The sequence below is a fragment of the Camponotus floridanus genome, unplaced genomic scaffold (assembly GCF_003227725.1).
Source record: "Camponotus floridanus strain SB8 unplaced genomic scaffold, Cflo_v7.5 scaffold23, whole genome shotgun sequence".
In the NCBI taxonomy this organism is placed as follows: Eukaryota; Metazoa; Arthropoda; class Insecta; order Hymenoptera; family Formicidae; genus Camponotus; species Camponotus floridanus.
The window spans coordinates 1,932,330-1,947,300 of NW_020229359.1; the positions used below are offsets into that span (position 1 = coordinate 1,932,330).

At 27.8% G+C, this 14,971-nt stretch overlaps 2 protein-coding genes across 4 annotated transcripts in view; one reads left to right on the forward strand and one right to left on the reverse strand.

Annotated features, from left to right (window-relative positions):
* LOC105249790 (SUN domain-containing ossification factor) overlaps positions 1–14,971 on the reverse strand; it is a 45,958-nt gene that overhangs the window by 16,917 nt on the left and 14,070 nt on the right. The window lies entirely within an intron of this gene.
* LOC105249779 lies at positions 8,497–10,675 on the forward strand. Its single transcript, XM_011255517.3, has 4 exons — positions 8,497–8,620; positions 8,697–8,802; positions 9,429–9,602; positions 10,278–10,675. The coding sequence occupies exons 2-4, from the start codon at positions 8,713–8,715 to the stop codon at positions 10,479–10,481; spliced, it is 468 nt and encodes a 155-aa protein (XP_011253819.1). The 5' UTR covers positions 8,497–8,620; positions 8,697–8,712; the 3' UTR covers positions 10,482–10,675.

Genomic DNA, 14,971 nt, shown 5'->3' on the forward strand with positions numbered 1-14,971 from the left:
AAAATAAAAAAGATGAGTAGAAATACAGAATCTGGTAAAGGAATCTATTAAGCTATTAAGCTTGCATAGCCACTTTTTCAAGTCGATTTTTTAAGGCAAATATAGTGCAATAAAATCGAAATATACTCATTAAAAACGACGAACAACAAACTTAAGATATTTTGACTTGAAAGTTAAAATGGGACACCTTGTATATATGTGTGTGTGTATATATATATATATATATATATATATATATATATATATATATCTCATTTCTCAGAGAAATTTGGTTGCTAATAATTATTCCGGTTGATTCTGAGAATATTCAAATTTACGCAAAATTTACAGAAATTACAAAATTACAGAATACATTATAATTATGTAGATCTCCCAATTTTTTCAACAGAATAATTTTCCTCTTAGACTACGCTCTTAATTGTTTTTAATTGATTTACTTCGTCATTAAGTCTTACAATTTTTAAAATAACCAACCTGCACTCTTTTGTTTAAATAAAAAATTGTAAAAGAAGTAAAATTATTCGTGATTATCAACGTTATTTTCGCCAGCAATCGCCCAGTTAATCTTCCACATGCTTCAAACGATTACAGAAATTCTTTCTCACTTGACCTCGGAGTGAAATTGGGCCACAACGTATCACGAGATGTTACCAATCCCGGTGGCATTATTATTGTACATTCCGTGGATCGTTATTCCCGACCATGTGCTAAATAATACATATATGTTCACGATGCGGCGTGCACTGAATCGCACGTATATAATAGCAGAACTGACGGCTAATCTAATGAGAAGCTCGGCATTGTACAGAAAAGGATTCGACAAACTCTCTCTTTCCCTCTGCACATTTTGGAAAGGCCTTCGTAAAACTTCAGAATATGAATGAATTCTCGCTATATGCATTTTGATATTGTATTTTTGTACAAAGTAAGAGCACATTTTTTCGACTCCAGAAAAATAAATAAAGCGAATAATCTAATATTTTAAATTTTATATTATTTTGTGTGTATGTGCATGTATATATATATAAATTCTGGAAGAAAAAAAATCGAAATCATAAAAAAATACTAATCTAAATTTATTATTCTTATAATACATTTCTATAAAAACAAAGTAAATCACATTTCCCGATAATATCATTTAGATCCTTAATACTCACCAAAATTCATTTGTTTAATCATATATTTTATTTATATTAAATCAAAAATATTATTTTTTTACTCCATATTTGCGATTTAAAAATAATTTAGATAAAAGTGAAATTTGTTGAATATCTCGAATATATTTTGCATGCATCTTCGTGATATAACTCTATATATATTGAATAGTCGATACTGTCAGTGCTACATTGAATTGATGAATTCAAACAACTATAGTGATGAAAATTATGATATATTGAATATTATTTCTATTATAATTACATTTCCTAATATTTAAATAGTTTAATCAAGGGTTTAATCAATGTTTAGCCAATTCATTCTGTAACTTCAATGTTAATGATTAATTCATGTCAGATAAATGATATCTCGTGACAATGAAATCTTAACGTCCGTTGTCAGAATAATCATCTCTATTATTATGCAAACTATTCTCGTTTGCTCGATGACCCATTTGAATCGGAATTCTAAATGGAAGGACGCTAAGTGCAATGATTGCAATTGGATGCAAACATTACCAATCACGTCATGGCCACAACGAAAAATAAATATACTTATACGTTTGCAAATAGATTTAATTTATCAACCGATACTTATTTAATTAATATAAATTTAATGATTCGTGATCACAAAATAAAAGCTTATGTACATTCCGTATGCTTTACTTTATGAATACTATGTACTTTATTTGATACTTGTCTCTTTTCCTTTCTCTATCTCTCCTCCCTCCCTTCATGTTCCCTTCTCCCTCTTTTCTTTCATGTGGCAGATAAAAAGATTTTTTAAAAACTTATTATCTTTATCACATTTCTTTAGTTAGAAAATATATTATAATTAGATTTATATGAGAGATATATCTTTAAAATATTAGTAAATTTCTGTTTCTTTTCATTTTTCGTTTCAATTTTGTAAATATACCATAATTTTTAATTAGTTCAATTACAAGTAAAAAAAGAAAATCACACTAAGAACGGTTGACAATCATTTTTTCAAATGTATTTTTTAGGACTTGAAATAAAATAATAATAATAATAATAATTATTATTATTATTATTAATATTATTATTATTATTACAAACAAAAAAATAAGACATACAATCAGTTTGTATATTATAAAAATTCTGTACTAAGAAATATAATTCCTGCATTAATTTAATAAATAAAATAGAGTGTCAAATTTGTACATAAGTTTCACAATTTCCTTTTTTGATCGCAACTCGACCATAAACGTACGCGCACTAGGTCGAGAACTTCCCTGCCATCGTCGAAAGTTTCGGTGCAGCATAACTTTGTCCACGTGCATCCCAGAAATTGAATGTGCTTCGCATTGTTAGATGCGGTTTTGCCGTGGGTCATTCCTAACGCCAAAGATATATATGTAACTAGAATTCGCAAAACGAAATTCGCCGAGAAAATATTGCACATTATGAAAATAATTCCGATTCATTCAAACGAATCGTATTTACTATTAATCATCGTATTATTACACTGAGGAAAAAATTATCTTGAAATAAAAAAATTTTAGTTAACTCAAGAAAGTTATTTATTCGGTGGGTACTAATCACATATTTACTTGTATTCAAAACGTCTGTTTGCTTAAGTTAAGTATTTATTTACATATGTTTAAAAAAATATATATGCTTAAAAAAATATAATTTTTAATTAAATATTTTTATTTTAATTTTACAAAATATTTATTAAAATGCATTTTTTATTCCCAAACATTTTAAATTTTTTAATTTTAAAAAATGATATATTTAATTTAATAAATTATAGTATATATTTTACGAAAATAGTATTTAAATATAAAAAATATATAAATGAAAATAATGTACTTAATATAACATGCATATTTAATTAAAATTAAATGCTTTTGCTTAAATGAAATAAACAATTCCTTGCATTTAAGGCAAAAGTTTCAAGAAAACAAATTTATTTGATTTAAAAAAATTTTTCCCTCAGTGTATATCATTTAATGTAATAACTATTGTCCAGAATATTTCAATAGCAGAAATTGGTACGCAATGATGTAAATCAAGTGGCAAGGGAGAAATAATATAAAAATCGATGCAAAAACAAGTTTCTACAATGTTGGGAGTTGCAAACTGCATTACATTTAAAAAATATAATTTTTGCATTAATGTGTTGCGCATGAAATGACATACTTAATAACTTGTGTGAGAAAGGGAAAGAGAGAAATTTAGTTGGATTTTGTTATTCGCGTTATTTGTGGCATAATATATTAAACCTTACATACGCTCGCTTATTTCGACAATCTCATATCGTGATTTTATTAACCACTTTATCCATTTTACACACACAAATCATGATTTAATCGCATAAATGTCGGCAGATTACATTCTCTAGGTGAATTGTCGTGGTCAGCATGGTCGATAGGATGAAAACTCGTGTCGACATTGGATAATGAAATCAAGGAACTACGAATTCTCTCCGTTAAATTAAACACTGAACAAAGTTGCCGGGTTTACACGGATATCGTAAACATGCTCATCAAAGAGCTTTTGAAAAGGGGGGAAATGCGCGATCAAGACTTAAGTCACTGCTTTGTCGAGAGGGGATTTGCGGCTGCACCTGCATCCACCACGCACGCTACATCTGCAGTTCACTGATCGATCGATAACCGATATCTAGTAGGGTGAGAGGTAGCGAGAAATAGAGAGAGATACGAATATAAGCTCTTTCCTACGTGGAGAGAATGTAGTAAAGATTATAACACACGTTTTCTATTAAATTATCTATTATCATTATATTTCAATTATTTTTATTATATTTATTATATTATATTAATTATTATATTATATTATATTATATTAATTATTATATCATTTTATTATATTATTATATTATATAATTATATTATTATATTATATTATTATATTATATTAATTATATATTATATTATTATATTATATAATTATATTATTATATTTTTATTATATTATTATATTATATTATTTTATTATATTTATAATTATTTCTCGAGAATCATTTGGCTATTTCAAATATCGGATGTGTATTAATAAATTATAAAGTATTAAAGTGCACATTTTTTTGAAATTATGGCTTTTCTCTCTAAAGAAAATTATATGTTGTGACGCGAAAATATAGATATTTGTTCCTGCTTCTTCTATCAAAATGAAGACACATATACGAGAGTAAAAGTATACGCTGATTATCCTATTAGAGATCAAGGGCAGATCAATACGGTAACGTGAAAGTGCCAGTTATCGTTATTAATGTGAAATAAGGTTAGCGTGTGTGATAAAAATAAATATTACGGATAATTGCCAGTCTCGTCATTCGAGAGAAATTATCTTGTGTATACATAATAATACATTGTATTAGCATGAGTGTAACGACAGGATCTAGGTTGCCGTTCAAATAGGATACGCTTAATCGGATGAAAGCGAAGATCGCACGGATAAAGTGTCACATGCGTCCGTGAATCTGATTAACACCGGCCATCGGATAAAACAAGATGAGCAAGTGTCATTAAGTAAAACCGGTTCTTTCTAGAAATCAAAGCCGACATGAATAATTAATCAAACGACATAATATAACGGAATATCTTTAACATTTTCTTTTAACATTATCTTTAAGCTGTTGAAGAAGTGAATTGTTTTAAATTTTGTTCTGTTTACATGTCGTGATAATCTCTTTATTATTTCTTGATTTTTGCTAGCATCTCTCTCTCTCTCATAATCAATATAAATTTTGTCGAAGAAACATAATCAGATTTATTATATAAATACGAAAAATATTAATCATGTTTATAGTTTTGCTTGTTTGTAGTTATTTATGTGAGAGAGAATCGCTTTGTATGATAATTCTAAAATATTAAAATTAAATTTAACAACGTTCTTTATTTAGAAAAGATTGTTCTTTCTCTCTCTAAGATCGGTGCAGGATTAAAAACGTACACAGTAAAAAATTGTGCGTCCATATGTTAAAATTTTTTTGTGTTACCACGTTTTGATTAATACTTTAATGTAAAATTAACATACGACTTATATGTCATTATTTTTATAACGTTTTCATGTGTTACATTTATGTCAATTTCATAACTTAACATTTTGTATATGTCTCTTAGAAATGAAATATTATTTGGAGTATTTTTAATATAATCATTTTAAACTATCAATATGACTCAAAGTCAATTTAATATTCTAAGAAAAGTTAAAGTAAATCTTCAAATAATCTTGAACTTTGATATATAAAATAATCAAATTTATTAAAATCAAATGTTTCTATTACAAATAATTTAAGTTAAAATAATTACTATTATATCCTACAACAATTCTTCGAGTTTTTGTAACTATTTTTTCATGTAATTTTTAATTAATTTGTATATTATTTTTACATTACACTTAAAGTCATAATAACAAAAATAAATGTAAAGTATTGTGTCAATTATTTAACACTTTTAGTTTGTCAATAAGTAACATACGAATGAGTTATTTTAACTTAAAATTTAGAGTGGACTTTCTAAGATATGTGAAAAATGTTATAATTAACATTTTATTTTTATTGTGTAGTTTTTACTGTGTTTCTCCCCTTGAAAATACATCCTAAAACACGCGTAAGCTTTTCAGAGTAGAGGCTTTTCACATGGGTGAAACTGGCATCTTGAGATGCTTGACAGCAGAGTCTCTTTGAAATGTGCTGCAATGGAGATCCCGTGCTTTCTCGGAGATAAATATGCAGGCAATAGCGTATTGTGGGTGCAATGCGGGACCGCATTGCGAGAATATATTTTCACCGATTGTCCCGACAAGTCGGCGATCCTTATTCGAGTGTGCAGTCAAAGCCGCACAGTTCGTAAAAAGCTTTGTAAAATTCCGTGTAACTTGCCGATCTACTCCAAGAACGAGATTTGACGGGGAAAATTGCGATCATCGATTTTGTGCCACGGAAATATACAGGTTGGCCCAACCGTAAACGGAGTGAAAGCACTAATTAGCGGGTGGAGAGCTTTCACCCACGGGCACTTCAGAAATCGGCTTTGCCGCGTAATCACCCGACAATACATTTCACTCATTTAACAAACGTTAAACGATCGAGCGATGTCAAAAATTGCTGATCTTTCTATCTTGGCGTTATTAAACTGCGAGAGATATAACGCCCGATTACATTTTCTCGGAGCACGATAGGTAATCGGTATTTAATTAAAGCAGTTTATGAAAGGAGGACATGACGCATTACGACGACAAAATCGATTTTTATTAGCAATATTAGTAGCACTAAAAGCCTTTCTGAAAGTTACATTATGTAAAGTTATATAATGTGAAATCAAAATATGTATTATATATAAAACACATTATATATAAAACACATTAGAGAAGAATTTTTTTTTAATTTCTACGAAAATGTAAATTTAATTTAATTTAATTAAAAATTATTAAATTAATTGTTAAAAATTAATTTAATTATTAAACTAAATATTATAACTACAGATGTAAAATATATAGCAATCGATTGAAAATAATGTACTTGAGTGGATTTATCCATTTTTAGTCAGTCTAAGATCAAATAGAAATTTTTTTATTATCCTATATTCTTTTTAAAATTTATATCTGCCTTAATTATATGCATTATCCGTGGAAATCATAAACATTTTACATGATATGTATTTTATATCGATGATTTGCCGCATACACATTCAATTAAAAAAATACATGACGCGACAGTTGAATTTCTTTTAATGGCGTATCTCCCATTTAATCTTGCGAAATACATTGTAAATAGCGTTAAAATAATATGTGCAGAAACTAGTAAAAGCAAAGGTAAAGTAAAATAAAATTACAGTGTAAGAAATTATAACATTAAATGAGATCACAATATGTATACTTAAATATATAAAATAAAATATAATGTTTACTGAGTATAGCTGTATTTAAATTATATTGTACTACATAAATAAAAGATAATTTCTTATAATTTTATTTTTGAAATAGCATAGTCACGATTTCGCAAAAATTCATTCTATGCAATGCATGAAATGAATATGTCTCAATGATATGTCTCAACAATGTGTTAACTTAATAAAACTCATAAAACTTTAAAACATAGCAAAGATCAAATCGAAAACAGACACAACGAATAGAAGCATTACATAACATAATGGAATGAGTTTTTTTTATAACAAACTACAGTGATGTGCGGCCATATCCTGAAAAAAAAACAGTTTTAAACTGGTGAAGGATGTCTATTTCTCTTCTCCATTTAACGAATTCATTATAGAAGATCATTAGGTCAGAAACATTACAATAAACATAAATATTCTTCAACTATATAATTATTTCTTAGGTCATCTATTTGAAGGCCACTCCAGTAAATTATATAGTCCAGTGAGAGTGGAAGCAAGCAGGGTATTAATTAAACGATAAAAAAACAAAGAAAAATGACTAGGACAGGAGGATGAGGCGGCAAAGGAAGTCGGAAGAAGCTATGATAAATTAAGCCAGCAATCGAGCATGGCGATGAGATGAACGTGGGTAGACAGTGTAAGTATACATCGTACGTGTGTTTCGTGCCTGGTTCCCATTCGGGAATGTTTTACACGGTTCCTTCTTTTCAAAGTGAATTTTGTTTAATTAAAGTATCCTAATTAAAGTACACGGCCCTAAGGGACGATTCAATGGCAGAAGAACTCGATTTCAACAAAAAATCGTCCGCAACGATCCGAACACAATGCAATGAGATGCAAAATTATTCACTGCATTTCATGATTAGTCACTTTAGACAATTGTTCTTTATCTTTATCTTTTACATTGCCATAAAATTCAGCAGATCGTGACACAGTTTGCTCGTCTGCAAAATTTTCAGCGATAAATATACATTTTCAGAATATAATTTTCAAATCAATACTGGACCTTTACCTCTCTTTCGGATTTATCTCTCTGTTATATTATTAGTAAAATTGTACGTAATAGTAAAATTGCACAAAAATATATATTCTTGTTCCAAATTTCAAAATCAATTTTAATAATACGGAAATCAGTTTTAATGATGCGAGTAACATTTTATTAGTGCAAATAATATAATCGTTAAGAGATTTAAAAAAAAAAGTAAAAACTTTTATTAATATATTATTTGTATATTTATTGCGCATGAAATATATTTAAAATTCTTATTAAGTGTAAACAACTTGATATCAAGAAGTTATTTTTATTCACGCGATTCATCTGTATTCATGAATATTTGCATAAAGTCCATCTTCGGAGAGAAAAAGGGGGAGATGTGGGGCACAGATCATCTCAGACCCTCCGCCAAGGTTGAGTACCAAGAACTGTTACAATAACGCATTAAATGCATTTAAGTAGCAAGGAAGTGGGGACTTAGTGGATTTAATGTTAGCCAGTGTGACTACTGACTAGCGACAGGTCAATAGTTGGGTGGAGCGTTTCTCAGCGTAGCTGGAAACAGTCATCGTTATACCTCGAATGTATGTCGACGAATATTTCATTACAGTAATTATAAGGTGTGCGTGTCTATCAAATTAAAGGAGTATTACATAATAGAAAAAGGGATTTAAAAATGGCTGAAGAGACTTCTGCATCCACCCTCCTAACGAGATTGAAAGGATATCTTAAAGAAGCACCATTTTTTTGCAAAATTATCGAACTGGTGAGAATGCAAATTATTGCGATCTTAAATAACGATTTCTAAAAATATATTACGCATGATGAAAATATAATCTTCTTAATCTTTCGATAGAAACAAAATTTAAATGTCTTTTTTTATTTTTAAATATCTTTCTTTATATTTTGGTACTAACATAAACTTCAAAATTCCGCAAAAATAATCATTAAATTATATATAATCATTTTTTATCCTTGCATCTCTATTTTAAATATACAAAATAATTATTGTTAGTAATATATTATTTGTATTTTAATAAAAAATACATACTTTGCATACAAAGTCTCTCAACTTATAACATAAATATCGAAAATATTGTTACATTCTTTAATGCAATACTCTCTATGTTGTCTATAATTAATAGAATAAATAATTTTTATGTTATAGAATAATTATTATTTAATAAATATTATTGTTATTAATATATTTTAATATTGTTATTATTAATATGTTAAATACTATATATATTTAATAAAATTATATTTTAAAAAAATTTTTAATTGTGATAAATAAATTTAATTGAGTTGTTCTAGAAAATATAACAAATATTTTCCTTAATAATAATTATAACGAATATTTTTTTAGTAACAATCACATATTAAATGTTATAGATTTTTTGCGTCATTGCAGCAGGATTGGTGGCAGGACCATTTCAACAGAATCAATTTCGACCGACTAATATTCATCATATAGCGATATTTTATGTGGCAGTATGCGGTTATATTCTTATAAACGCGATTCTTATTATGAGTCATTTATTAGGCGAACGATTGCCGAAAAAAACGGTGAGTTAAAATACGAAATATTGCTATTTCCTTCATAAATGAAAGCAATTTACTCGATAAATATGATTTATAACATAGATAATTATTAAAAAGAAAGATATCTTTGTTTAGAAAAAAATAGTTGAGAAGAAATACAGTTTTCTTTTCGATATAAATCACATGCATAAAAAGAAAATTTTAAATTATGTATCAAGAATCCAAGAATTAATTTGTTCTCCGATTTAGCAAAATATTAAAAAATGCATCAAATAAAATTCTGTCGTTGCTGCTTCAATTTCTCAGATTGTCTGTATTCTATATATATAGAATTATTTAAATTCGATTCGATCTAGGATGACGTCGGCCAAAAATCTAAAAATTCCATTGTTTCAAACTTCAAATGCAATAGAAAAATCAAACACGAAGAGATTTATATTTCACACTAAATAAATATATATTTTTTCATATATAAAAAACTTTTGAATAAATATATATTTTTTCACATATAAAAAACTTTTGAAAAAAAGATTCTATTCTGAAAATCCAACTTGTCATCTTTTCACTAATTTCATTATATTGCTATTTGATGAATTTTAACGTGCATAAATAGTTATAACAATGCCAAATTGTGACAAGTGGATACATTTCTTTTTTTTTTTCGACAAATAGCAAATACACTATTCTTTTATTTTGCAGGCTCTCATTTTTACATCGATGGGAGCGATTCTGTGCTGCATCGCCGGCCTCATCCTGATTCACGACTGGGACAATTTCTCGACTAATCTGATTCACGCGTATCTAGAGGAATATAGCGATCAAATGGTTGCGGCCGGTTCTTTCGCGATCATAGCTGCCTTTATATTCGCTATAGATACATACTTCACTAACAAATACGACTGATCATTCAGAGAATCTCGATTATTACGAAAATCGTTTCGTTCCCTATTTCATTTTCACAAAAAGGTATTGTTTCACTAATCGTTTCTAAATGTTTTTGTGAAAAATGTTCTTAGCTTTTTATCGCAAGAAATTCAATTATATAATTCATGCCAAGCAATGTTTGTAATTGCTTCTTATCAAATATATTATTTATAATTATATATGTATATATATTATTTTATATGGAACAATGCTTAATAATAAATAATTATGTATCACAACGCTATACCTGTTGTAATTCTTGTAGATTTTCAGTTTACAATATTCAAGTTTATGTATGTACTATGAAAAATTTCTTTATTCACATTTCATGAAATCAAATTGTGGTAATCAATATTAACGATTGTTCTATATCATAAAAAAGATCACAAAAAGATAATAATAATAATTTTTTAATATATGCAAGAAAAAAAGCATATATTAATTTAAATAATTTTTCTTTACAAGTTATCTGTAGAAATGTAGCTTTATAAAATAATATTTATGATTGAAGAATTGAGTTTTATCATGTATAAAATTATTTTTTTATTATATACATATATATATAAAATCTATTATTTTAATTATTAAATATGTGCGAGAATCACATATGTAAAAATTCTCGTGTGAAATCGGAGTGATCGGAATGATAATCAACTATTTATTCATTTATATGTATTCATTTATAATTATATACACGCTTAAAACTTTATTTCTTATAAAGATAGGAAGTGTTCTTTTTTCTTTTCTGTAAATATCTTAAAACATGGGGAGCGAGATCACAAATCGACGAGGTTTTTCGTCGAAAGAGCTTTTTCCGGAGATGAAACCGCTTTCTGCGAGCTCCATAAAAGTAAATCTTCAAGAAAAATCTACATAGTCGTGCTTCTTACGTCTGGCAGTAAGTCACAGCAAAAAGTTTCTGTCTGCCTTATTTCCACAAGAAAGTCGTCATTTGACGGTTCCTGTCTATTTGTCGAAATTCAAAAAACGATAGAAAGAATGCGGTTTCTTTCGAACATCGTGAACTTTCTTGTATTTCCTCCACGAACGCGAAAGTGTATAACAAATTCGACAAATTCCATTTGGTTAAAAGTGCGAGGAAAGCGCAAAAGTTCATTCGCCGACTACTTTGCAAAGAGAAATTCGATAAAAAGAAATTTTACTTCATAATACAGAGTAGAGAGAAATTCAAAAATAAAACGCACTAATCATTTCTTTTAAGAGATATCTTATTTATATCAACGATACGGAGATTTCTTAACAGGTATATTATTCGTTACAAAAGCACAGCAAGCTCTTTCAACATTCATTAAACTCAAATACGAGAATTAAACGAGCTTTTGTAGCTGTAAAAATCTCTTCGTTTTAATGGGACATTACGCCATCAACAGTAACTTTTAAAAACAATATATAACAAATTAACAAAATTATAAATTACTCACTGTTCATTACTGTCAATTACTCCATCGTCGTTCTTTCCGGGCTTTCTTCTCCTCTCTTATTTATCCTTTGCTGCTTGTTTATGGCTTTTTCTCACTCGCGAAAATCCGGTTAAATATTAATTAATAAAAATTAATTAATAATATAATCACGCACTCTAATCATCAAAATACGACATCGTGTGATTTACTTTACACAATATTCTCAATATTAATCGCACACAACCTACACTTTATATATAAAAAATAATATATATTATATATAAAAAAATAATATATATTATATAAAAAAATTAAAAAATAAAAAAAATCATTATTACAGGAAACTACGATTTGTTTAACTGCCAAATTCATACAATGCTATCTCTCTACTATTAATAAATATATATTATATAGCACATTTTTATCTCTCATAATTCATTTTATAATTTTATAATTTTAAAGAATAATTGCATTTGCGATATTTTCTAATATTTTTCATAATCGTATTTTGAGAGAGATAATACGACATACATAGCGTTAGCTTCGTTCGAATATCGTCGAGAGAATGTCAACAATAGCGTGTTATTGTTTATATCCCTTTACGAGCGCTCGGAGTATTCTCGTCTCCTTCCCTCGAGTTTAATCGCAAAAATGATAACAAGATGATCGCATTATAATGTGTATTGCGGTTGTTATTGTTTCGATGAAATTCGAACGGGAAGGTAACGCTCTGCGTGTCATCGTACATTACATATCTCCCAAAGTGCGAAAAAATATGAAATATAATATGACTAGTACAATTAAAATTAGGTATAAACGAGAAATGTAATATTACCATAAAATGCATGTGTACGCTGTTCATTTGCAACCAAGATAACATTATGTAAATTCGACTGCGCAACTTTCTATGATCGAGTAGATATACATAGTTTCACGTAATCATAATTTTCGCATTCTTGCGTTGCAATATAAAATAAAGAACAAGTCGCGTGTACGCGATTAAAATTAGGAGTGCTGCACGATTACCGTATCTTGGTCATGAGTGCGCGCGCGATTGTAATTAATCGTATTTACCGCAAGTGAGGGCAATAAAGAAGCAGCAAAGGACAAATAAAAGAAGTGGAGAACGGGGGAAGCCATCAGGCTCCGACGACGGAGCAATCAGAGGAGAGAAGTGAGTAATTTGTATAATATTTATATTTTGTTAATTTATTATTTATTTGTGCTTGGTACGATGACTCACTTTACTTATTTTGAAATATAAGAGTTTAAATCTAGCCAATCATAAATTATGTTTAAAGACCGTATGAATCACGTGTACCTAATATGACAACATATTTCGAAACATTGATTTGACATCATGAAAAATAATGATATAGCATAATAAATGCTAATTATTTGCTTATTTATTGCTCTGATAAAAAATATTTAATATTTTTTTATTTTTCAACATAGAAGATAATTTCGTTAGTAAAATTTAGAAAAAAAAAAACAAGTTCAAGTCTATACATTATTGTGCAAAATAAATTATTGTCTAAATTATTGTACAAAAAATATTGAAAAATATATATATATATAAATTTATTTTATAAAATTGTAATCAAAAATATATGAAATCAACTAAATATTAACAAAAAAAAACTATAATTATAATTGTTAAAATTATTTTATATTATGTAGATTATGTAATTTAAAATTATTTTATATTATGTAGATTATGTAATTAATAAAATATAAATAAAAATTTAAGAATTAAATAATAAAAATTATTTATTTTTATTAAATATAATTGATAAAGCGAAGAACAATAACAGTTCATTGTTTTTGGAGCAATTTTAATTTACATTTAATAACGATTGTATGTAAATCTTAATATAATACAATATTGAATATTTCATTTAAATTATTGAGATAAAAATTAATAAAACGAACATTATTTTATTTATAAATAACAATCTTTTCTAGAATTAAAGACATACAAGATTAATATATTTATCATTCAGCATTCGAAACTGACAGTAGAACGAACTCAGGTATGATCGGACAGAAACAAAGTATGAAGTGAAGAAACATATAAATATTGTATTTCTATAAATTGAAATTGAAAAAGTTTGAAAAAGTAAAGCAGTACTTTAGATAAAATAAAAAAAAATAAAGAAACGTGCAGACAGTTGAGTGCCTCAAGTAAATACCTATTACCTCTTTTTTTAATTTAATTTTAGATAAAGAGTATATAGGTCCATAGAACATACACCTAACACGGAACACACTCTTACTATTGTTTACGCTTTTATTTTACTTTAACTTCCTCTTGATAACAACCTGTAGTAGATGAGTGCACTAAATCAATGCATAATAGTTCTACGTAAATAATTATAAATTAATCTATTTTACAAACAAGTAAAAGACTTTTTCTGATCTATTATTTATAAGCACTGTATTATTTCATATATACGTGCATATGACCGGCCGTTGTAATTAGGTGAACTTATATACATTAGGTGCCTTATATACATTCATACTGTTATGCTTGCTGGTAATTATGCGCGAGAGACACGGAACGTCCAACACAACGGGCAGCGCAGATTAAAGTGCAATTAAAATGGTACACAGCGATGCTTTCGGGCCGACGAGTGTTTTATATCGGGACAAGCTCGTCGGTTTGTCAAGGAGAGCGAGCGAATAGCTGTTTGTAAAAAAAGAGTAGAAAAGACCGAGCCGATTAACTTGAATTTTGTCGGAGCCGAAATAATTAATGCCCGATTAAAATTATAACCGGAAATTACCGGAAATAATTTCCGAAGAGTTTCGTGAATCGCGAGCTTAATTTCACGGTGATACACATCCGTTTTATATCGCGTAAATAAATGGAATAGAAATTCAGATGAGAAAATAATCTGTTTGAATCATATGTGTGTATGTAAAATAAAATGCGTAATTTAAAAATAATTTAATTATATGTTTTTTGAACCTGTAAACTTACGAATATTTTCCTCCATTTTACATAATGTGTAAAAATATTATAGCATGTAAATTTCATCTAGGATG